Below are 26367 nucleotides of genomic sequence, written 5' to 3'. Positions count from 1 at the left end.
GCACCAGGGAGGGCAGGGAGGCTCCAGGCTGTCCGGGATGAGGGGCTGTGACTGCCAAGGCAGCAGAGCCAAGGCAGAGGCACAAAGTGTGAGGAGACAAGTGGATTGACTTCTCCAGCCATGAACTTCAGCCAGCCCAAGGAAGAGAGAGGGTGGGGGCTGAGACAGCGTCCGGATGTTTTGGAAGAGTTGAGTGGCTGAGCAGAGTAATTATCAACTGAAATTTAAGTGATGTAGCAGAGGAAATCTGTGCACTCTCCTGGGAATGCTGGTGCTTTAAGACATTGAAAAGTCTGTCTTGAATTCACTTGATTGTCTTTAGAGAAGAATGAAAGATGAAGCAATTCAGAGGAATTGTTGCAATGAAGCAGGATTTGCTCCAGTTGCTCCAAGCATCCCTGTTTGTAATAAGTGTGTATGTTGTGTGACTCAGTCTTCAGCATCTACAAAATATGTGTTGAATTAAATTGTTATTAGAACATAGCAGGACATGTTTATGAGTAAAGCTCCCTTAATAGCTCATCTGAACTCACTTTCATGATGTCTTGTACCATTCTAGTCCAATTCATGTTTCTATTCTCACTGAAATAATTCCTTCCACGTCTGTTTTCTTAAAGCTACCACTCTAGCTGCACTGTTCTTAGCATGCTTTATCCTACAAATTATGCTAAAATAAATTAATAAATTAATTGACAAGGCAGACCTGATGTCAAGAGCTTTACCAAAGCTGGTATAGATATCGTTTCTGATTTCTTTTTAATGGAGTGATAATCAACTTTGCTGCTGATACTCCAGAAGAGGCTTGTATTCCTTAATGGAGATTTCTTAGATGTTTTTAATTGATTAGACTATCTTATTTGAATGTGAAATAACCAAGAGTAGTAGCTGGTGCTGTGGGAGAGATGTGTTGAGTAGGATTCAAGATCTTCTTGGCCTCTCATACTACCCAAAATGCAGGAATTCTGCATAATAAGAATATTGTGTAGAATTATTTCATCTAGACATAGATACGTGTTGAAGTGAAATATAAATAAATTTGCCTGCATGGTATTATTTCCCTCATATCTTAGACCCAGATGATTTCTTTTCCAAGAAATCTGTTTGGTTCCAAGAGTCCTTTTGAACACTGATGTGTTTGAAAGCCAACCAAGATTACATGTTAAGGTTTAGCTCTTTGTAGTTGAAACCCACTAGTGAGCCCATAATCAGCTGCCAAACTTTATAAAGGAAACATAAAATATTATGTTGCCCACAAATACCAGCTGTAAACCACTAATGTCTGCATTAGTTCAGTAACTTCAGAGTCACAAAGTTTAATTGACTAATGGGGTAACCTGTGGCAATCTGCTGCTCTGCAGCAGCGTTAGACCTACTGTGAACAGGAGGAGGAAATTTTACATAGTTCATCACAGTTTCAGTCTGTTTTTCTTCAAATGGCAGATAAGCCTTGAGGCAGAGCACGCTGGAAAAAGCAAATGTTCAGAAGGTAAACACTGTTTTTTAAAACAGACAGAGGCTGCAGTTATGGTTTGAGCAGAGTGAACTTCATGAGGAATGTTTCTCTTAAGGTTAGGGCATGGTGCAAGTAATTGGAATAACAGAAATGGAAACCTTTCACTTAGACACTAAACTCTGTAAGTGATTAATAGGATGATTGATATTGTGTATACAGGACAGGCTGTGCCAATCTGCAGGGGCAGAGGAAAAAGCGATCTCGAGATATGTGCTGATCAAGGAATGCTGAAGTCTTTCAGAACTGAGAGCTGCAGAATTCCCCAGGGGAATAATGCTGAGTGTTCCTGGGGAATTGTGCTCGTGTGTGGGATTGCTGTCTCAGACTGGGTGTGGTGGGGAGGTTGCTGTGTGCATGGCAGGAGTGATGGTTCTGCGTGCACTGAAGCCAAGCAAAGCTGTGCTGGGATCGAGTCTTACCAAAATACACAGAAACAGGGCCATGGACACCGTGTTGCTCCATGTCCCTTGGCTGGCTCCTCTCTGCCTTGGGGGATTCCAACCAGCTTAATGCTGTGTTTTGCTAGAGCTTCTCTGAGATAAAGGGAAAGCTTGTGATGGAATGCCATGAAAAGCAGATGGGGAACAACGTGCAAGTCAAGCACCAGCTATTTACTCGCTGCTTACTCCAGACGTAATTCTTTCCAGTGATTCTTGCAATCAGCTCACTGGCACACCAGTGAGTAGTTAATGATGCACCGGGGTAGAAGAACTGAACTGAGAACAGAAGAGGAAATTAGGCTGGAAAATCTGAAAGATGCAGGCAGTGATTCAAAGGTATTCTTGGGGAAAAGCATGAGTCAGTTGAGAGGACAAAGACAAATGGAAGAGAATGGCTGGTATGGCCAGTGAAAGTGCCCTGTACAGGCTTGGTGGTTTCTTTTCTTCAGTGAACCTTTTAAAATACAGCTGGTATAAGTCAGGTAGGGGTACAGTCTTTTTCATATAGCTGAAACATAGGGACTTTTCCCCCCTCATTTCCTGATCTTTATCCTTACTTTCCGACAGGAGAATGTTTCTTGTATTATGGAAATGTCTCGTGCTAAGAGACATGAACTAAGGCCTATAGTTTGTGAAATCTGTTTATAATCCATTTTATGACTTAAGGATTTTATTAGTATTATTTTGATGTCTGTCAATAACCATTAGCAGTAGATTCCAATATTCTTCAACACTTATTTCTGTGCTCTGGTGCAATACATACTGCTCCGGTCCAGTTAAGGTCTTGCTTGTATGTTAGACTCATAGAAAGATTGATGTCAAATGTTCGAAAAAGTTATGCCAAAAATATTATACATTTTGTGTCTACGTGCCATATTTTTGATGAAGAAAGGAAGACCAGCTGTTTGTCTTGTCCCTGTTGGATAGCACTAGGTCAGGGAGAACAGTGTGGACGGGACTGAAAACCATGAAATATCTACAGCCAAGTAACAGGACGTGCTCAGCTGGCAGAACTTCATGGGTTCTTGGCAAGGGCAGGTCTAGAGGGGAGAAAATGGCAAACCAGGTGCTGTGGCACCAGTGAGTGTTCCAGTCTGCTGGGTAGGAGCACACAAGGAGTCACTGGACTTTGTTGTCCTCTTTTCAGGCTCCGTGTGGCCAAAGTTTCTGCAGCAGGTTGGACTCACTTGGCTTTAGAATAATAATTTTGGGACCTTGTACACTTCTTTCAGCTGTTTTGTATTAATTGGGTCTTGGGTATGCACAGCCTCTTACAGAATTGTAATCTCAGGGGGAAAGAAGCATATAGTGAGCACTGACACTAGAACTAAGAATGGGAGAAACCCATTTTTAGGGGAAATTTAATCTGTGAGAACAACTTAGAGGAGGAGGAGGCAAAATGCATCGGGATTGATGACTTGCTATTTGAGATCTTGATGCTTTTAATGTTTGTTTGTACAGTTTGAGCAGCTGGTGGGTGCTCCTGTGATGGAAATACTTTCTGCTAATGGGATTTTGGGTGTCAGTTATAGTATCTGAATGCTGCTTTCTGTTTCCTCTGCAGGGATCTAGAAAAAAACAACATCACCAGAATCACAAAGACAGACTTCACGGGGCTGAAGAATCTTCGTGTCTTGTGAGTACAACACAAAACTTGTCTGGTTTTTGTGAGACTATTTTAGGGTGCTACTACTTAAAAATTCCTTAATCTCAGGGATCAAATTCTAGTCATTTTGGCATATTATGCAGTTGTTGGTATTCTTTTAAACCAGGCATCCTGAACAGTTTCCTATGTGAAACAGTAAATTTTAGTTCTATACTAAAATGACTGCAGTTTCAGAGCTGTTCAGTTGTTTCTTACTAGCTTTGAATAAGTCATGTGCTAAAGATTGTGGTCTGCTTTGCAATCACTCATGTAGAAATCACTTCTATTGAGACATTAGCAAATGGGACTTTCAGATTTTGGCCACTGTGAGGTACAGTCCCATGAACAGCATTTTGCATAGTCTGAAGCAGAGGTTGATCAAGAATAGTGGTAGAACTTGAGCACAAGGAAACTGGTAAGGTTTTTGGTCTAGTATAAATACAAAGATTTCAGCTGGTGCTGTCTCATGACAGCACCTCAGTATCTGTCTCAGTATCTCAGTCAAGAGCTTAATCTGTAGGCAGTCTTTGAACATCAGACTTTCATTCCTGGGTTCCTGTTTTCTCTACATGAACCTCAAACAGCACTACTGAGTTACTCAGAAGAAAACTTTTCATCACTATCTTCTAAAACAAACCCCTAAAGCTGCAACTAAAGAACTGTTAGAGTTCTTTAGTGATAATTCAAGTAATATTGAAATCCTGCTAAGGAAAAGGTGAGATTTGCTCCTGCTACCTTAACACTTCTGAACAAGTTGTCAAATACTAAGGAAACACCTTAAATCTAGGGGGAGACTTCTTGTTCTTGTGGTGTTTCTCTCATCCCTAGCAGAGGCGTTGTTTAGATTTCCTTGGCTCCCATCCCAGCTGTCAGTACCATTTTGAGAGTCTATTAAAATACATGTTCTATATTATATTAATTATAGTAGTTTTGTCAGTTTGGTTGGGTTTTCATAGTATCAAGCATTGCTTGATGCTGCTGCTGCAGTCTTTTATGCCTTCAGGAATAACCAAAATGCACAACTGCCATCTTTAGAGCTTTTTTGTGATTTTGTCCTGTGTTCATTTCAGGAACATAGGACAAAAGTCTCATTTGCTCAGACTTTGAGTAGTGTAGTGTCTGCCACACAGGTCCTTGGAATAAAACATCCTTCAGATTTTCCTTAGCTTTTCTTTGGTTTCTCTTATGGTCTCTTCATAATTCTGTCACTAAACCCCTATTTTTCCTTTTTTTCTTCCCTGTTTGCTGGGGTTACAGTGGGAATACAGAAATCTGCAGCCTGTCCCAGTGTTCCTAGAAATATAGCATAATTCTGTTTGCACACATCAGAATAAGGACTAGGAGCAAAGTCACCTGGAAACTCATAGTCCTGTACAGCAGAAAAAAATCCTCCAGTCTCAAGCAAACACCACACATACAAAATGGATGGAAAGGAGATAACCTTCACTTTTCAGTCAGTTATCTCAATTATGGCACACAAATCTCCTAGAAAGATGAGCAATGTCCCAGGGATGAGCAAAATGTGGTTACAGAGGTTTAGGAACAAAAATATTTACCAAATGTGGAGGTCAGGAGGAAAATTTGCAATCTATTTCCTGTTAGTGACCAAGAGAAACAGTGTTCCTCCACCCTGATTATTTTAATAATCTCCAGTTAAAACTGGTATTGATACTTAGGTGAGAAGCATTTTGCATTTTGATAATATTTGAAGAGAAGTGGGGATGATTTTCTGTGTTGTTAAAATTAACTGGTATTTCTTCAATTGCAGACACTTGGAAGAAAATCAGATCAGTGTGATAGAGCGTGGAGCTTTTCAGGACCTGAAACAACTTGAAAGACTGTAAGTATCTGTATACCTGTGGAAAAGCTGCACATTTTCTACTTCACTCTTATTGGTAATCCATAATATATAATGATAATAAAATTAACTTTAAGAAAGAGAGAGATGAGTACCTGCCTAAATTAAAACATGCTCTTAAAGACAGCTGAATTTACATTACATGATAGCTAATACTTGAAATTAAATGTAGAGTGACTGCCAAGAAAATAGAACTGGAAGTGAAACCAGAGTCTCAATAACATTACCAGAAGAACATAATCTGGGCAAGTCTTAAAATTGGTCTGTGGGGGAAAGATTTTTTTTTAAATAATAATTTCATATTATTGTGTATTTTATATGTGTCTGTGCTGATGGAAATTTATTCTTTTTCCTTTGAGAACCACAGTATTTCTAAAACTGCCTTTATATTTGGTTTTCTGATTCCCTTAATTTCCTCTGAAGTAGCATAATGCCAGTGATAGCAGTGGATGCCAGGGTATCAAGGAAGACTTGTGGAGGATGGATTGTAGAGTTTCTCTGCTTTTGATAGCAATTAAGTTATATTCACCTTCTCCAAAAAAAAAAGAAATTAAGATGTCCCTAAATCTGGAATTAGTTTATAGGAAACTCCTGGCCCTGCAGGAGTATAAATTTAAATATTAAAAAGGACAAAGTTAATTCTGCACCCAATTTCTGCTCTTAGCTGAGTGTGCTCCTTTTCATCATCATTAATTCTGTTTATGGTGAGAGCAGAACAAAATCTCTGCAAAACTGAAATACCTTGGAGAATTATTCTTTGTTAGAGGTAGGTGACCAGAACAATATCACAAGCTGGTTTGGAATGCAGGCTTTTTATGCTTGGTTGGTAACTGTTATCTGCAAGGCATTTCTTGTAGGACTTGTTATTTTCTCATTGATATTTTCTAAAGCAGCTTTCAAGAGTTAAGTGCCCACCAGCAATTATTCAAGAGAAGTCTGGAGTATTGAGCTAATGCTGTGCTAAAGCTGTTTCAGATGATCTCAGGATTAGATTTGCATTGGAGTTGTTTAATGAGTGTGCTGAACATTTAAAATTAATTTACCCAGTACTTTTGTCATGAATCAGAAAGCTCCATCTATGGCAATAAGGGAGATGAGTTTTAAATTCCAACAGATTTGCACCTATATTCAATTAGGAAGTACTTTCAGGTGCAGAGTTTTGCTGTGGCTGATTTATTTCAGGAAAAAAACGACCCTAGCTTAATTTTCTAAAATTAAACATAGCCTGACATTGTAGAATAGTTTTTTCACATAAATCATTGTGAAGAGTCAGTATCCTAACTACCAAGTCCTAGTTTTGAGCTCATTTTATATACATGTGTATACATATATAAATAAATCTTCCTCATACCTATATTTAGATAAAGATTCCTATAGTTTTTCTCATACCTATATTTAGATAAAGGTTGAGGTAGTTAAATTTTGAAAGAGTTTTGAAGAGCTTCCAGGAGAAAGGCTGGCTCTTGGTAGCCAGAAGCAAAACTCAAATGTCATCTGTGTGTTTCTGCAGAGCCTGCCCTGCCAGCAAATGAGAACAATATACATTGTGAAAGCAGAAGGCAGGAAATATGATACCTTTAATAGTGTCTCTTTAAGTCTGTGATGTTTGAAAGTCTCAGCTTTTTTTTTTTTTCCTTCCCTGTACGAACTCTTAACTTGGCCTGTTCACCATACTGCATCTCTGCTTCTCTTTTAGCATTGCCTGTCATTAAAATATTTCCTAAATTAATGTAGTATGAAAGGGAGGTCTGGAAACTTGCAAATTTTTGGTATTTTAGCTTAAATCATTTTTAGGACAAAACTATAAATCTGGGGGTTTTGCTATGAGTAGGCTTTGGAGAATGGACTGTGGAAAGTTTGGCGTAACACACAAAGGCTAAATTGCAACATTTTAGGTAATATTAAAGCTATTTTATTAAGTATTGTCAAACATTGCAAAATGTTAATGAAGAAAGTATGTTGGTTGCATTAAAAAACCCTGGCTTTTTTCCATTTAATTTCTTTCAAATAACAAATAAAAATCACTTACATTGCTTCGCTTTTTGGAATAATGTTCTTTTTTGATCTATTGAAGTGGATGCAAAAGTAATCGTTAACTTATTTTTAAACAAAGCAGCTGTACTGGGTCAAGCTTTAAAGAACAGGAGTAATTTCTATTCCTGGCAAAATACCACATATAAAGGTTTTCATTCAAAGTAACAGGGGAAGTATGTTCCACTCCTCTCCTCATGGTGAGCTTCCAAAGGACTTAGGCTCAGGTGAATATTTGAGTTCATTTTATTTTCACTTGTCTGGACATTGAAGCACTTAATCATTATTATCTGAGCAAATTAGCAAAATTTTGTTTGACATGTTCTATAAAAGTAAGCTTTAAATAAAATGTCTTTAGAGCTGATACTCACTGCTGCCAAATCTGCCATGGGGGTGGCCCTCCATTTATTTGGATTTACTCTGATTTTTATTTTTTTTGGTGGGACATTAATGCTTAAAATGCAAATGAAGGAGGATATGGTCAGTATTTATTTGCAGGGAAAAATTGTTTTAACTTGCATGGGTAGAGTCTGACTACTTTGTTCAAAATACAAATTTTATTGTATTGGCTCAATAAAATTTGGCCATATCAGTTGAAGAAAGAACATCAGGCAAGGTATCTTGAATTGACAGCACAAAGCTGAGAAATGAAGATTTGTGGAAGTGGAAGGTAGAAACCACTTCTTTTTTTGGCATGTTTGTACTCAGCACTTGGAAAATGAAGGACTCTAACCCAAAATTCAGTGTAAATTCTGTTGAATGCTAAGATCCAGAATCCTGAGAAAGACCAGTGGTACTCACCACAGTGGAAAAGCCAAAATGTTTCCAGTGCTTTTATTGCAGCAAGGTTGTAGAGCTTTATTCCAGAACATAAAGATTAGTGGTGAGGTAGCTGACCCCTATTTTGGGTTTTACCATTTCACTTTTATGCTTTGCTATTAACACAGTGTAGGATTTTAAGATAAACGATGATGAAATTTCACGTGCCAGGAGGATCAAGAGGCGAATTGGTGGGCCTGAAAGATGAACTGACATTTCTCCCAGAGCCAGATGTATGTCACACATTTCTGTGAAAAATGAGGCAGGATATAAGACACCAACAGATCCTGACTTTTCCACGGCCAACTGCCAGAAATTGTCACGTAGCTCTGTAATCTTCAAAAGAATGGACTTTGGCTGATGGCTGCTTCTTTCTACTCAAATTAGTGTCTTTAGCAAGCATAAAAGATCTCAACATCTGAAAACACTAAAAATGTGTTTTTGTTGTTTAGGGGAGGGGGGAAAAATGTATAAGCGCGGCCAAATCAAATCTTCTCAAAGTTGGGAAAAATAATTAGCTCTAAGAAAATGGCAAAAAAGCTAGAATCCAGATTTTAACCCTGGTATGGTTTTGGTTTGGTGTGTGTGAAGAGACAGGTCAAAATGGGAATCAGGTTTGATTTTTAACTGCACTGATGCTACTGTGCATTGAGTCTTTGTAAGCAGCTTCCCAAATGCTTGATTGGGGTATTAAAGTGTATTTATTTGGCACAATGTACTGTAAAATTACTATTAGTGATCAAAGATGCTAAGGAAAAGATTAAATTGTTATGTGATGCTTCACAATCTGGATTTCATAAATTGAGATTGGACATGCTTTAAATAAATCATGTAATACAGAAAGCATCTTCCACAATTACAACGCTGAGTGGAGAGGTTGGTAGGTGCTTCAGAGTAGCTGGGAAAGAAATAAAAGCTTTGGGCAGCTCTTAGCTGCTGTAAACAAAGGCAATCCTTGGCAGCAAGGAGCAGACCCTGGTGTTTACACAAGGTTGAGCAGTTTGGGTGTTCCTGCTGGAGCTGCATGCACTACACGTTTCAGAGGCCACAAGGAGCTGTGAAGATGTCACACAGGTCAAATTTAACCTTTCAGAAAAAAATTCCTTCTTGTTTTCAGTCCCCATTTTGCTGTGGTATGGTGGGGAACACATCCTATTGGAAATTTGTGCTCATGAAATGCTTATCTGGAAATGCAGGAGAACAAAGACACCCTAAAGGGGACTTAGAGCTGTGACTGGGTATTTAATTGGTTTTAGGAATTGTGTGTTTCCTTCTTGCTGCTCCAGGTGGGTTGGTTTAGTACCAGGTGTGCTGCCAGCCTGCCCAAGGCTGCTGTGTGGGGATCTCTGGCTTGTCAGAGTGACCCCAAGATGTGTTAGAAAGTCTCTTTTCCCAGCCTGGTGCTTGAAGAAGGAGTCAGAGCTCTTCATTTCTCGGTCTCAAGGTTGTTTATTGTTCCTTATCTATAAAAAATTTTCTCCTGTCCTGCTTAGGTCCATCCAGCAGGACAGCTCCAGGCACTCTGCCTGCTCCCAGGGCAGTGTTATGTCTTTATACTACAAACTACGTGTAAAATGTTTACAGTTACTTCCCAATACCTATCACCTATGTTAGACAGTGAGCTTCTATTCTAGACCAATCTCTAAGTGCCAACATCACAGCAGAAGATGGAGGCCAAGAAGAAGAAGGAGAAAGGCTGGACACACCCCGATTCCTCCATCTTGCCTCCTGAATCCCCATACCAAAACCCCCAAAATCTATTTTTCACCCTGTGATAACTTCACTATTATTCTACTTAAACTGTCATGGCTTGCAGATCTTCATACAAGGTTGGTAATTTGCTCCATGGGTCATAATCAAACCCACAGGTGTTTTGGGCTCTGTGCCAGGGTCTCTGAGCCCCCTGGCAGGGGTCTGGCACTCCTGGACAGCCAGAGGGATGCCCTGGGTTCCCACACTGCTGCAGGTGTCTCTGCACACTGGAGTGATGGATTTCTCTGCTTTCCCCCCAAAGACAGCAGCATCCCCCTGGCTCCTGAGGAACTGGCTGTGGGATATGTCAGATCCTGAGCTGCCTTCATGGGGGAAAACAGCCCTGAGGTGTCTGATCCCAGGTCACAGTCTGGGGGTCAGTGGTGCCATCTTTCGTAAATGGGGGAAACCTGTTTCCTTCAGAGACCACTGGTAAACTGAACCACTCCTTGTGGGAGCTGGCAAAGGATAAACAACACTGAAATTCAGGTTGTGACACCTGGATGTGTGTTCTGGTCTCCTGGTTAGAAGGACAGATTAGTACTTAGTTCTTGTGCTGCCTGCAGCTGTGAGCTAAGCAGTATAAAACTCTTTATTGCATTGGTTGATGCCTGCAAATTTAAGTGGTATTTATTGATATTGGTTAATATTTCATTAATATTGTTGATAACTTTTTCCCCACATCCTCTGAGAAGTTATTCCAGTCATAAAAAAAAGAGTCCTGTAACCCATATCTGACACAGCAATCTTTCTTACCTTGCATTTCCAAGCCAATTTAGCATTGCTTTTCAAATGAGTGTGACTGTTTACATTGTGAGAAGTCCAACATGAGGAGCCAGAATGTTTTGGGTGGGAGTATCTGACAGGGTGTTATTGGTTTTATTCCTGGATGCTGGTGGGACACTCATGGAGAATGGAGCACTTGGTGCTGCAGAATTTTTACAGTATTATTTGGGTCCCTTCCCTTTGTTTTTACTCTCAAGTCTGGGGTTTGTTCAGGGCTTCCCTCTCAGACAACATCTCTGAAAAATACATGGTAAATTCATGAATTTATTTGGAGGGACTAATTGTTTTAACTTGCATGGGTAGAGTCTGACTGCTTTGTTCAAGAATTGTGTTGATTTGTGGTTCTGCAGTTTCCAGGGGCTGTAATGCACTTTTTACTGCTTAAGGGTGAGCCATGCCATCATCACTGCTTCACCTGCTGTTTTCTGACCCTGATGGCAGTAGAGTAGCAGCAGCACCCTCCTGTAGCAGCTTTCCATGCCCACAAGTTCCTTCCTCATGTTATTCCTGCCCAGAGCTGCCCAGTTTGATGCTCTGGGGGGAGGCTGGTGCTGTCTGATCCCCTGGGTCCCCTCTCAGCTGTGCCCTGGGGATGTTCACTCGCCCTTCCTGCAGAGTGCACAAATCAAATCAGACTGATCCAAGGCACCTCCCCTGAGTGCATCAACCCCCAGGCAGCTGAGAAACCGGGTGGGAAGGGTGGGAGGCTGGCACAGAGGGAGAGGAGGGTGATCCCTGCTTGCCCTGCCCATTGGCACTGCTGGAAATGGGGTGTGGGGCTGCCTGGGCTGGAAGTCAGCCCCAGAAATGGAGACTTGCTGATTTTTTCACCTGTTTGCAAGAAACTGATCTGCCTCTCTTTCCCAAATCTAATTCTGCCCTGCTGGACCAGCTGACCACCTCTTAAATCTCAGGGATGTGTTGTCCTTTCCCTGGAGAGGGCTGAAATGCTGTGGCAATCCCAAATCAAATTTAAAATAAATCATGTTTTATCATGCCTGGAGCAGAGGAATTTAATGGTTTCCCAGCTGCCCTTCACCCCTGCAGGAGCTCACACTGGATATCTGACTCTAGAGGAAGTCACCAGTAAGGAATTCCTGTTTCTTGTAAGACTTGCTTAACAAAACCCAGGCGAAATCAGCAGCTTCCCTGAGGAATGTGAATTACAACACGAAGATAAAATAACAAATACCAATTTTATTAATGAGATATGATGGAAACTGCTATGCAAGACGCAGATGGTGGATTGCTGAGCTGTGTGGTTGATATTTTACCTTTAGAATCACTCAGGACAAAACCAGGAGTGAGGACAGAGCAGCTCTTGTTGATCTGTATGGGGAAAAAAGGATAAAATAGTAAAATAGATATTGACAGATAGAATGTGAATAGTGCACTTGAGCCAGCCACAGGGGAAGAATGCAGGTATTGCATCCAGTCTCACCTTTGTTGATTGTTGGAAGGAAGAAGGAAGTTAATTAATTAGGTATTGCTTTTGATTCAGCATTATGTGCTGCTCTTGGCTCAAACAGCCAAAATAAATGTTCCCAGTGAATGGCTCACATGCTTCCCTTATCTGTCAATACTGTGCACTGGCTGCTCTGGAAGATTTCACTGAGATGGATTTTTCTTACACTCTTTAAGTGCCAGTAATTGAGAGAGATGTCCGTCCATTGTGAGAGTGATGGATCAGATATGGTCAGGAATGATTATTGTTCTTTTTTTGTTTAAAGGAACTCTCTTTTTGCTGTTCCCACACTTCAGAGATGCAATCCATATAAAACTGGGGCAGGAGGGGGATTTGCAGCTATTAGTGCAAAAAGTCATTTTTTCTGCAAGGGAATGTTGGAAGATGTCTGGTACATACATTTCCATATAGAGTCAAGATTCTCACAAGAGCTCAGGATGGGACAAAATACTCAAGTAAGGACTAGTTCATCCCAGTTCATATGGGGAATAAAGTATTCTATCATTTATATTAATTTTTCAGAAGGAAATGTTCCCTTATTTTGGTTGTAGTACAGTGGTAGTGACTAGGAATAATTAATATTTTTTAATATACCGTGAGCAGTAAGCACACATCCCAAAATGAAGCACGCTTAAAGCTTTAAGACTGTCTTAACATTTTTATAGTCTGAAATTCATGAATTTCCCTTTGAATTTTGTTGTTTTATATCTATAGCCACCAGTTTTGTCAGGAATTATACCTAGCAACTTGCTGAATTTTCTTCAAAAGATCTACCACAGGGCTGAGGTAACTATAACCTTGAAACTAGAGAATTCATGTTATTTTTTTAGAAAAAACAAATAAAAATGGATTTTTTAAAACTAAAACTCTAATAATATGAATTCTGTTCAGGGTTAAAACCGAATATTGTGTAATATGAATGTACACCAGAATAACCAAGTAGTCTGTATTCACACAGAGACACTTCTGTAATGTCCATGCCTCAGTATCTCAAGATTAATTAGTGTTTACTTTGTCCTGCCAATAGGGGCTTGCAGGTAGAACTTGTTTATTTTTTGGGAGACACAGTGGTTCAAGTGTAAGTATAGATCACTCATGGAGTAAGACTGTGGTGAAACAAAAAAAAAGAAAAAAGCTTGAAATGGCTTCTAGAAGCAAAACCTGGGTCATTTTCAGATGCCCCCAGTCTGTGTTTGGTTCATACAGAAACCACTGTCCTGTTCAGTGTCTTCATAAAGCTGGCTGTGGTTTATTCTTAGTATTTCAGTAGTTTAAACCACAATGTGAAAAGGTCAGCTGGTTTTTAGAAGCCTCACTGGGAGCAACATTACTTATAGACATAAAGAAAAGGTGAAACATGAAAAAAAAATATATCTGGGGCTTTTTTTGGAGGCAGACTTGGTCATTCTGTGGGTGCTGGGTACTTGGAAAAGAGCAATGCTCAGCTGTGCCATGTGCTCTGAGCAGGGTAGCACCTCAAATCTGCGGCTTGGATATTGATGTTGGGGGTTTTTTCCTTATGTTAAAGCTCATAACTTTAGTTTTTATTGAAATTAATCAAGCATTGCTGCAAGCATTGAAATATCATTTTGAAATACCAGTCTTTTCTGCACAGGTGAGCTGGTGTGGTGTGAGTACAGGTTATATGCTTGAAAATGTTTTGTATTACTTACCATCCATTTAGAAAAACCTAAAAATTGCTTTTTCTTTTTCCTTTGACCCTGGTGAAATTATGGCAAGCTGTCAATTTCCAAATAAAAAACAAGAAAAACCCTGCTTTCTGCACTTGGAGTTTCAGGACTGAAAATAGGTGCAGATGAATTGTGGAAATCAATCCCCCAGTCAGCCTGGCAAAACTTTCTCCATGTGTTCAGCTGTGTGATAATGTGGGTTCCTGCACCCCAGACCCTTTTATTGGAATTGTGCTTGATGAGAGGGGCACAGATATTCTGAAATGGTCAAAATTTCATCCTCCTACTATTGATGGGTGCCTTGTAAGGGGTAGGGCTTGTCCACACAATCTGGAGGTAAAATGGGAAAAAAAAAGGTAAAAAAGAACTAGAAAACCTTGATGAGCTGATGCTTTGTGCACTGCCTGCTGGACCACCTTTATTTAGCAAAAAAAAAAAACCAAAAACCCAAAACCAGCCAACCAAAAAACACTTCAAAAATCCACCACCACCAAAAAACAGTTAAGCTTGTTCTAGTTATAAATTAGTTCCAAGATAAATCCCTGCCACTCTTTCTTGTCCATGGGTTTTGTCCAAGAACCCTATTTCTGTGTTTGTCATGAGACTCCTGTGAAATAAATTTTAAAATGGTGCAGTAGCTGTCACTTCCTTACCCTTTGGCGACTATTCAGTGAATGAAATAATTTTAGCAAACCACTTCTTTGAACGTGTATGGAGGTGATATTTTCTAATTGGGTATGTGCAGTTGGAAAAATGACAGTTCCTGGTTACTGTGTTTATGTCCTGTGGGCTCCTAGAGGGCACTAATACCATCAAATTTCATGGCTTGCTCTGTCTGTAGCACATAATTACACAGTTACACATTACTCAGCCACTGCTGGACAGCCAAGCTCTTGGTTATGGCTGGTCCAAGTGCAAACCTTTTATTTCTTTTGCAAACATTATTAAAAAAAAAAAGAATTAAAATTTCTCCCCTCTTTTCCTAGGGAAGCCATTAGCAGCTCTGTCAATAGGCCAGCACAGGAGGAATCCAAACACAGGAAAAGTTCAGGGGAGGTGAGGGCAGGAGCAGGATGCAATGCTTCAGTGAGAGGGTTTGGTTTGCATTAGTGCCTCTGGCCAGGGCCACAAAACAACCAGGTTTATTTTAACAACATGAAAATAAATGAACCTGATTTCATCAAAAACGTTTTTGTAATAGGTCACTGACCCACAAGAACTCATGGAAAAACAAATTTGGGTCTCATTTATGCAGACAAGAGGTTCTGTAACCACAGGAATCCTGGGCTTCCTAAAGCTGTGGTGACAGAGCAAGGGGGACAAGGACAGTGTCCTGAGCCAGAACTCCCTTGGAAAAGCTGATCAGCCCTGCACATTGCATCACAGCTTTTAAAATTATTATTTTCTGTGCCTTGTTTGTTTGATTTTAGCGGGTTTTTTTCATACTTGGTGAAGATTTATGAGGGTATTTGTTTAAGCAAAACACTTCAGGATTTAGCAGTCATTTCTTCCAGATCTGTAGGAAATGCTTAAGTGTCTGTGTTACTGTTGGGTAAGAACTGCTGCATCAGTGGTCTGGAATTATTTGGGTGAACTTTATTTAGCTTAAATAATTTCATCAAAAGGGTTTTGCTGCTTTGAGCTTCCTCATATTAGAAGGATTATGCTGCTTGCTGTCCCAGAAATACCATAAGTGTTGGCTGAATTTCATGCTGTGGAGCACAGCAATCCTTAAATAATCCTGCTCCTGAGTAAAACATGATGAATTCAAAGCACTTAACCTCCTTTTGTTCTTGGAGAATACATGAATATGTAGGTCTTGAGGTCTCTCTGCCATGGAGCAGATCAGTACAGTCCTGACTTTGCTTTTTTTGTGACACAACTCCATTTTGGCTGTGTCTGTTGAACTGGAGCTCCCATCAAGCTGCACCTTCCTTCCACATGGAGCACAACAGACCAATCCATGTTGGCTAAAATTAACTTCATGTTAGTTTCATAATCTCAGTTCCTTAAGATCATCTCTTTTCTGGATCTTTCTGCTTGGGTCAAGGTGTTCTAGTATGAGGATCCCAAAAAAAAGAGAGAGGATTTTAGGGTTCAAGCAGGTATTGTGGATGTTCCATGTACATTTTCATACTTGTATTTGGTGACTCTGAGTGGAATAGATGTCCTGTAGTGTGTCAGGAATACAGGAGAGAAATGGGAGCTGCTGGGTGCTGAAACACCTCAGAACAGCTGAACCCTGCATTTGAAAACCTTCTGGGAAAGCAGAAGTGGATCAGAGGAATTATCACAGAAGCTCAGAGCTCTCAGCTTTTAGGCAAGGTGGATTTGGTGCCTGATAACCTTTGTGTCTTCCTCAGGAGATGCTGAGTTGTGACAGGTGATTCCAGTGCTGGCAGAGCAGTTGGGGGCTGTTTCTGTTTGATCTCTTTGAGTAGGGCAATACCTTTATTGGTATTGGCTTTTTGCTTGTCACATTGGACTCAAGTGTGCAGCGTGCTCTTGGTGCCACTCCATCATTTCCTCATTCCATTCAATTGGCTTGGGAGGATGGAGCCTTTTTAAAGCATCCAGTTTGAGATGATCCTGCAAATCTTCCTTTTCCCCTGGTTCTGCTTGGCACAGATCCCTGGGAGAGGGAGCACCACAGTGCCCTGAGCATTCCTTACTATATATGGATGGTGTGGGGAGCAGGGCTGGTGCTGCCTTATTCAAACAGGAACAGGGTTCTGCTCCTTCTGCTAGAAACTACTATAAGTGTTGTACTTAGAAGTTTTCACAGCAATTTCTGACTTCTAGAAATAATATAAACTTTTAAGACTTGTCAAGAGGGACAGCATGGCTTGGAGATGTGAATGCTAAAATTTACTTTTTCCTTTCTTCATAGGCTTTCAGCCCTGACCTGCAGAGGTTACTCACTAGTGTTAAAAAATGGCTTAGTCATGTCTGTGTTACTGTCTTTACAAAAATGGATGAATGTTAAAAGTTATGGGCATTTAGGGGTAGTCCAGCAGATTGTTTCTTGGATTATGTTCCTGTTCTTTTCACAATAGTCAGTGGAGTAATGAAAAAGTCATCCTGTTTCTTCATTCTAAATGAGTGTTTTGAAGTTACATTTGTGAGTTCCTAATTTTTTTCTGATTTGAAATAGGAAACTTTCTAAAACTTGTCAGAAATTGAGAAGCAACTTCAGCAGAGACTATCTCTGCTTGAGGGTTTATGGATCAAGCTTTTTTGGCTTCTTTGAATGATAGTTGAAAGAAATTGTTAATTTTTGTATATTAAAGTCTTCTGCAGACAGACATAAGCTACTATAGTGCATGTTGGTGGCTCAGTAGTTGTGTAAACTTGCTGCTGTGTTGAGAGACTGGGCATGCACCTCTGCTTGCCTTTTCTGCATTTAAAGGATTTTCTTGCTGTTTTCATTAATGAACATTCTGACACATGTCTTTATTCTCATCTTCACTTAGGTTGATACTAAGGTTTCTCTCCATTTCTGTATCACTTTAGGGCATTGATGGCAGTTTTTGATGATCACAAGCATGTAATTAGGATGTTTTTGTTTCTTCACGTTGTTTTTCGGACAAGTTGAAATTTAAATCTGTTCCTCCTGCTTCCCTTGCCAGTGTTAGTAGTTTGCTCCTAACCAGGGACCGTCTCTGTGGTTCTGTCCTCCATCCTAATGTCAGATATTTTCATATGAGGAGATACTTTGGAAAGAAAAAAAAAGAAAAGATGGATTCTAGTATTGAAAGCTATGAAGTGTTACAGAGCCACAGTTCCTGTGCTGCTGAAATGCACAGACATGTACTCTGCACTTCTGAGGAGGGGAGCTAATCTTTCTCAGTCTAATGAGAAGCTGGTAATAAAGGTTATTACTTGTGACAGCTTTGAAAATGTGAACCAGGACCACCCAGCCTGCTAAGTTAGTAATAAGGGATCTCAAAGTTATAACTATTATAAACAGCTTTCCTTCAAAAAATGGTCCCTTAGCAACTTGCAGTGGTATCTCTCCCAGGTTTTTTGTAAAAGCTTCTGAAATAACACATCATGTGGATGAAGAAGTTCATTTGTCCCACACCATAATCCTGTAATATGGTTGTTCTGGGCTTCCTCAGCGTGCCCTTATTGAAATTCCATTATAGATCGTCTGGCTTTATTTCCTAGGGCAGTAATATAAAGAGGTGATGACAGAAGGTAATGGATAAGGTTGACTTTTTTTACTGGGTGCTGCATCTTGACTGTTTTTCCTTACCAAGAGGAAGTGATATGGAGCAAAGGAGAAGTTACATTAATGATCACTATGGATTTCTTGACTCTAATAGGATTTTCTGGTGAAACCATTGCAGGCAGTTGGCTGTGCTCCTGTTCCTGCTTCCCAAGCCAGTGCTTCCAAAGAAAAACTTAGTTACTCCTTGGAGTTCAGTAACTCCTGTCTTTCTATTTCAGTCTTTTATGCATTAAGTCATTTTTATTGCTTATTGGTTCTGCCCAAGCTTGTGATGTAACCATTTCTTCCTTAAAGTAACTTGTAGGAACTCTTTTAACTGCATCCTGTTCCCTGGGCCACATCTCCAAGGATGATAGAACCACAGAGCTCTTGACAACAAAGGAGAAAAAGGGACCTTGCTTAGTGCCAAAAGGGAGACCCAGATGTGCTGAGTGTGAAATAAAATAAATGGCCAAGCTGGGGAGTGAACCCAAAGCCACTTGGATAATTTCTGGATATTAAAGGCTGAAGTAGCAGGACTGCTCCTTTAAAGCTACCCATTAAAAATGTAAAACCACTGTAGTTTTTATTTTTCTGTTGGAGAATGAATTGTGTAATAGGCAGCAGTGTGAATATGGATGTTAAACTTGAAAGTTTTTGAACTTGTGTGGAAAGGAACTGAGTGCTCCTTACTTCATGAAAAATATGAAGTGCTTTGATCTGGGTCAAAGCTGGCAATGCTCAGCAGAAAGGCAGACAGGATTTGGAGGCTGATGGGTATCACACATTTGTGGGGTTAAAACCAGGTAATTGCTCTATGTGGAGACAATAATAAAACTGTCAGGTTTAAGTCAGAGCCTGTGTATCACCTTAAACTTCTGGGTGGAATGTGTTCACTAATGTTAGTATAGTACTGCAAGATATTTTAAATGAAAAACAAAGATGTGCAGAAGAGATTTTTGCTGTGAGATTATCTAGCAGAGCCAGATCCTTTGCTTTTTCCCTCCATAGCCATGTAAATGTGGTGATTTCTGCTCAGGCCCTGAATATTTGCAGTTTGCCTGAGGTAACTCATGTTATGGTATTCAAAACTTTCAAACTGAGTCAGTGGCATAATGAGAAATCAAATTGCATTGGAAAACTTACACATATTTCCCAGTTTGAATAAATGATACTTGAATTACTTTCACTTTGGGCTTTCATATTGATTCCATTGTCCATGGGAAGCAGGCAAGTCTCTCTTTGAAGGAACTTTGAAGGAGGAAATTTCTTGTGGAGTGAATGGGCATCAGCTCACTGAAACTTGGCAGAAAGGGGGATTTGAGTTTTCTCTGATGGTTTCTTACTCAGAGTAGAACTGTCCTGAAGCTGTGAGAACAGAGCATGAAGCTGATAAAACTCTGTCTCAAAATATCTTAAAAGTATCTCAATATATCTCAAAGTACCTCAGAAATATCTCAAACTGTATAATCTACAATTGTATTTGGTGTGATCTGTTAGTGTTGTTTCTCAGACCCTCTCCTTGTACAACTTGGATATTAATGAGTGAGAAGTCAAGGACTGTGATTGCACTGAAGCTTTTTCATGTTATCCCAACTAATTGTATAAGAAATGCATAAGTATGATATTTTAGATGTTCTTTTTACCTGTTTATTGGATTTCTGAACCCTGAAATTCTTCTGAACTTTCTAAATTCCTGCTCTGGTGGTATTAGCCCAGAGAAGGAAAGGAGGTTCTGCCTGTGAGGGATTCTTGGAATGTCTTCTCCTTCTTTTGCAGTAGCAAAGAATCTGGTTTAGATTCTTCTTGCAAAAAGATTAAAATAGCTGCAAGTTGAGCAATGTTCTCGTTCTGCTTCCATATGCATTTTGTTCTTTTCCATCTACGTTGATCATGCCTTCAGTAGAGATTAAATTTAGCTCCTCTCTGCTCTTATTGTGAGTGGAGCTCTGTGAGACAACAGAACCAGGATTGGATGTGACCCTTCCAGTGGTGTGAGCATGAGGGGTGCAGCTGAAATCAGCCCCCACAGAAAGTTTATCCTCCAGGAAAAGATGGCCTCTGCCTTCAGAAAAAATAGATTTTTTTTTCCCAATTTTGAAGCTTTTTTATTCACCCAGAAGTTTTCCAGAAGAAAAGGAATAAAGCAGAAATATAATTAATATTAAAAAGTGTAGGTCTTTTTCTCCATTTGTTTCAGAGAATGATCCTAATAAACATCTTCAATCTTCCTCTAGTCTGGTAGCGTTGTTTCTTTCCAGGCTTCAATGGTTGTTTTTCACTCTGTGTTTCTAATAATCAGGGGAATCTTAATAGTTAAGTTTCTCTCCTATCCCAGCTTCAGACAGAGGAAGGAATATGATTAGCCTGGTTGGAGCCAGGAAGGCAGGAATTTCACAGTTAATAACTTCTCCATTGTTTTTTTAAGGGCCCTTGATATTCTGTGATTGACACCGAGGTTGTTTCCCTCTCCCCCTTTGCCTTGAGGACACAGGAACCCCCAGGTGGGCAGCAGGGCAGAACCTGGCACTTGTTTATTATATATGTGAGCAGAATGGTTTGGGGAGGTGAGAGGAAGTGTTGGAACAGTGTTTGATGCTGTGTGGGGCTGCTCTAAAGAAAACAGAATAAACCAGAGGGCAGCATTGCATGGATGGACTTAAAAAGGTCACAAATTCTGTAAGTCTGCATTTTAGGCCATTTAAGTTATAAAGAAAGAAAATGCAGCTTGTAATGATAGAGCTGTGAAGTGCAGACATTTATGTGCCAATTTTATGTAGGAAGTCAACATCCAATATTAAGAATTAGTAAGCAGCCATTCTCAAGAATGTTCCAGTGATACACAGTAATTTCAGAAGCAGCAATATTTGACTTTTGCACTGAATTCCTGCAGACAGAAGTATGGGCTTTTAGCTTTTACCCTTTACAGCTCCCTAAACATGTTCCAGCAGCACCAGGGTGACTCTGAGCCTTGTGACAGAGCAGAGTCCTGATGTGGTGGGCTCCATGGAGGCGATGGATGGGCACCATGGAGGGCATGGATGGCTCCTGACACCCTTGGCTTGCACATCAAGGACTTTGTGTGTACTTTTGGTGCCTGGTCAGCTCTGTTGGGTCACTTTTGGGGACCTGAGGAGCAGACTAACATAACAGAACATGCCAAGTTCTGTTTCCTGTGCATAGCAGTGGTTAAAGGAGTCTGGAAAATGGAGGGAGCTGTGGTGTGTGGAGATTGTTGACTGCACAGCCAGCATGTGTCTAATCAGAGTTAATAAATTTGACTCAATGCAGGTATTGCCAGAGCTGATATGACTCCTGGAGAGCCTCTCTGCACAGTTCTTCAGCTTCCAGGAGGTTTATTAGTCTGGGCTCCATGCTGTGCACATCCAGAGCTGCCTCTGATCCAGCACTGCAGCCAATCTGTTCCTTCATCCAATGATTATGCATCATCCTGCCCAGTGCTCCAAATTCCCCGAATACTTTGCAGGTCTTATGAGCTGTAAAGCATCCAGTTTGGGATACACTGGAGGCTGAGCAGCTGCTTTCCCATCCAGCAGTCCCAGGTCACATAATGTGGAGCAGATCCTGGCTGGCTCTGCCCCAGGTTCCTCCCTGCCCTGGGTGCTGGATGGTGCTGTGTGAGCACACACACCCTGGCTCAGGGCTGCTGTGCCCCCAGCCTGAGGGAAGAGCCCAATTCCAAGGGTTTCTTTTTGTGCTGCATCCCAAGTGGCATTCCTAGTCTGAACAGTCCCAGGAATTTAGTTTGATAATTACATTTTTTTTTTGAATTGTAGTCTACTGTTCAGATTCACAGAGCTGATGTGACATTGCTCCGTGATGTAGCCAGTTACAGCTGCAAAACTGGCTTGGATTTAAATTCATTTTCCAGGTATGACCTGATGTTGTTACTATTTTAAGTCACTAATTTAAAATCAGGAATATCTGTATTTGTTAATAAAGCACAGTCCCAGGAACAACATCCACAGAATCATTTTATAAAATTCTGGCTCATTTTGTTTGTGAACTTTTTGCAGACTGTTTTTATTTCACTGTTCTATGGCTTTACCATTTCCAATATACTTGTTATAAAATCAAAAGTGTGACCGTGTTCACAGGGGTCTTAGGATGAGGGAAGAGACATAGATCTGACTCCATGTTTCAGAAGGCAGATTTATTATTTTATGATATATATTACATTAAAACTATACTAAAAGAATAGAAGAAAGGATTTCATCAGAAGGCTAGCTGAGAATAGAAAAAGGAAAGAATGATAACAAAGGTTTGTGTCTCAGAAAGTCCGAGCCAGCTGTGATTGGCCATTAATTAGAAACAACCACATGAGACCAATCACAGATGCACCTGTTGCATTCCACAGCAGCAGATAACCATTGTTTACATTTTGTTCCTGAGGCCTTTCAGCTTCTCAGGAGGAAAAATCCTAAGGAAAGGATTTTTCATAAAATGTGTCTGTGACACAAAAGTATTGCTGTAATTAAAACTGGAGAGCTGGCAGGATTTAGATTAATTCAGTGATGGGATGGGGACAGGTCTGGGCAAGCAGGGACGTTTCTGTTCCTCTCTTGGATCACTGGGTATGGAGAGGCTGCAGCCCCTCAGTGTGCCCGGGTGTGCTTGCACCTCTCCTGGGCCACAGCTCCATCCCTGTGCTGCCGTTCCCAAGGTTTGCTCCACCTTGCGCTGGAATTTTCCTGCTCTGTCCTAGAACTGATACTGAGAAGTGAGGATAAATTCCAATTCTTGTCAAACGATGTGTTAGGAACTCTTCCACTGCATTTCATCCGTGTTTGGCACCTCTTTGTCAAACCAGAGGAAACACTGCTTACAAATGGCCATTCAGAACATTTGGTCTTTGCATTAAATTATCTTTAAACATGTCTCTGTCTCTTTCTTTGGAATTTAAAAACATCCTGTCTGGTACTTTGATACTTCTGTATTGAGGACTTTCTTAATGGCCTTTCTCCCAAGCCCAGGAAGAGAAATAAGAGGTGTAATTGGGATATTTTCCTAGGCTATTGGTGGCTTTCTGGCACATAATAAATAGGAGCATGTTAAATGTATCCTACATCAAGTATGTCTAAGTTTCTATGAGGTGATCTAGTCTTATATTTCAGTAGGTATTGCAGTAGAAGTTATAATACAGTAGGTGATGTTCAACAGAAACAACTCCCTGTCCATTCCCACAGTTCCCCTGAGAATACAACTATGAATAAAATGACTTTTGGAGGAAGTTTAAACTTGAAATAAATCTTAGGAAGTGGTGGAAGGTCTGGAGAGTCCCATAGTTTGAAACAAGACAGGGAATAGACAGTTGTCTTCAGGTGCTTGGTGCTACATTAATGTGCTTCATTATCAATTAGTAACATAACCTGGGATTAGAGAGCTGCAAATTCTGGTTTGTGGCAGAAATAAACTCACCTGGAGCTTCTGGAGGATGGAGTCTGTGCAGGAGCACTGACCAGCAGTGCTGTGAAAGTTTGGAAATCCAGTTTACATAAGTTAAAGGCCAAATTTCATTGAGTTCTTGACCTTGATAGACAAATTGTTTACTTCCTGCTGCAGTGTAAAAAGCATTTCATTTAATACAATATAATATTAAAAATATTAAGTACATTTAGACCCATACAAAATGTTTAGTGCTAGTGAAGGGCAGCTCACAGTGTGAGCTCTGCAAGGGTCCTTGTGTGGATGTTACTTCATATAATGTTTGAAACAAAATCAGTATGGAAGTTGAGATATTAAAATTAAGAGAGTTGAAAAGGGCAGCTGAGAACTTGGTCCATTTGCTATCACAGTTAGCAGAGTGTTGGCCCATATAAATAATAGGAAATAATGTAAGATGTTCAATCTTCTGGATTAATTTGATAGTAAATGAAAGAAAAACCCTTGATGTTAGGCTTTTTTCCCTATCTGGGTTGTTTGTGTCACTGGAAGTTGTAAATGTTTCACTTCTCAGTGAAACATTTGCTAACCTGGAAATACAATTTCTTGTTACTACATATATTTTTGTGTCTGCTTGTTGGTGTGAAACCTCCTGCTCTAGAAATTTAATCTGATTTTGATTAACTTCTTTGGCTTAGAACAATAAACATAAGCTCAGCATTTGTGAAATCCTTGCAAGTAGAGAAAAGAATAACCTTAAAACATATTCCTGGGATGTTTCTTTGAGATGAGTCAGATGACTTTGGGTTGACAGTGCATAATTATGTGTACATTGTGAGGTCTGAAATGGTAATCAGACACAGGAATAAACACTTCACACCGTGTGTAAGAGATGCATTTCGCTGGCACCCTCACATTTTGCATGATAAATAAGTTAATTTTGTTCAGTGTTTCTCAATGACTACTGGTGGCCTTGGTGAAGGAGGATGGATGAGGAGTGCTAAGCCCTGAATAAGTATTTTTTTTGTTATATTTCATCCTGTTATTCTAAAAGATAAACGTGATTAACCAAGGCAATGACTCTGATGAGGGCTAAGTAGCACATTGCCATCAACCTTGAATTAAACAAGATTGTTTACTTAGGTATAAAATTGTGAAATGTCACGTGGGTGTAAGGGAAACCAGTTTCAAATCTTCCCATGTATTTTCTCAGATGCAAAACTAGCATCTCTCATATTCTTTAGAGGTTTATTTGCTGTTTTGTCCATTTATCTCAAAAATGTCATTGAGTATTTGGTAGAAGCTGCAGGAAGTAACTTCAGCTGATCCAAATACTGGTTCTCATGTGGTGTGTGTAATGCACAGTGCTCAGGCTCTGTGAGCCTGCAGATGCAGCCTTTGATCTGTTCTAGGTGTCAGAAAGAGAAGTTGAAATTCCCCTCTCCTCCATCACCCCTTGGTCTCACAAGGCACGTTCATATGGTGGCCATGTGAAAACTCTGCCATATGAAACCCCACAATGTTGGTTTGATCTCAGGAAAGCCTTTCAATTCCAAAAATTCCTGAATTCTGATAGTGAGATTACTCAGCATGCAAGAGAAGTGGAAAGCAGATATGGGGTGCTAAGCAGCAGAGGGTTTATAAAAGTTCCAGGAGTCTTTGGAGATCAAAACTTCAGCAGAAATGGATCTGCTATCAAAGTTAACCTGGAAGGTGGATTGGGAACAAAGGGGGCATAAGGCTCATATATGAATTTAGAGAACAACTCATCTGCTCCTTTATGCAGTGGAGATTGTTTGTAATTAGCTCAGGTGAACTCCTTATGCAAATTGCATTCATTAGGACTGTGAGAGCAGGTGAGTGTGTTCATTAAAAAAGAATGAAAAACAGGATTGTGTCTTGAAGCAGAAGTTCTTGCAGATTTTGCAGGGCTGTCACACATTTTATGGAGAGGAGGCTCATGCTTTTTATAGTTACAGGGCTGGAATAGCTTGGGATGGTTGTTTGCTAAAAGCTGGCAAGTTGTCACCAGAGTAAAAACTTGTGTAGTGAGTGAGTAAAAGGGACTAATGTATAAACACTAATCTGTTCTCTAAAATGTTCCTGGAAGAATCTTCAGGATTAATATTCTATTTCAAATCACCATGTAGTCATCTGGTTACCCATATGTTCATATTTTCTACAACAGTGCTCAGGTTTTCCAAGTGAAGTTTCAAGAAAATTCTTTTTAAAAAGCAATTATGTATACTACAGAAATAATAGCTAATCTGGGAATAATCTTGGTTGGTCAAGTTACTGAATTTACTGTGCTTACATTTATTGAAGAAGAATGAAAATCCAGATTCCTGCCAGTAGCCGTTCCTGAAGCAGTGTATGATTCTCAGTAGGCATCCAGAGGAAAATTTAAAAGTTATGTTTTTTACTCATCCATATTAAAACTTTGTGCTGCCTGTCCTTGACTCCCCACCTCGTGCACGTGGGCAGGCACTCTACAAGTGACACAGTTTGGCTTCTGTATGAATAAAATGCTCAAGGAATCCAATGGCAAATTCATAACATGAGGTTTAATGCAATGGGAGCTTCATGTATTTATGCATAATAGAATAAACTTCTTCAATTGGAAGATAATCTAATCTTTTTTTTTTTATTCTGATTATAACTCTTTAGGCGTCTGAACAAGAATAAATTGCAAGTTCTTCCTGAGCTGCTTTTCCAGAACACACAGAAGTTAACTAGGCTGTAAGTATAACC

The 26367-nt window shown here is 40.0% G+C and overlaps 1 protein-coding gene across 2 annotated transcripts in view; it reads left to right on the top strand.

Moving 5' to 3' along the window:
• SLIT3 (slit guidance ligand 3) overlaps positions 1 to 26367 on the top strand; it is a 482576-nt gene that overhangs the window by 19162 nt on the left and 437047 nt on the right. For both annotated transcript variants that reach the window (XM_064724717.1, XM_064724718.1), the window contains 3 exons: positions 3518 to 3589; positions 5367 to 5438; positions 26284 to 26355. In XM_064724717.1, the coding sequence (XP_064580787.1) occupies positions 3518 to 3589; positions 5367 to 5438; positions 26284 to 26355 (216 nt within the window). The remainder of the gene's footprint in view (positions 1 to 3517; positions 3590 to 5366; positions 5439 to 26283; positions 26356 to 26367) is intronic.

The sequence above is a fragment of the Zonotrichia leucophrys genome, chromosome 13 (assembly GCF_028769735.1).
Source record: "Zonotrichia leucophrys gambelii isolate GWCS_2022_RI chromosome 13, RI_Zleu_2.0, whole genome shotgun sequence".
Taxonomy (NCBI): Eukaryota; Metazoa; Chordata; class Aves; order Passeriformes; family Passerellidae; genus Zonotrichia; species Zonotrichia leucophrys.
This window is presented reverse-complemented; position numbering and strand designations above follow the sequence as displayed.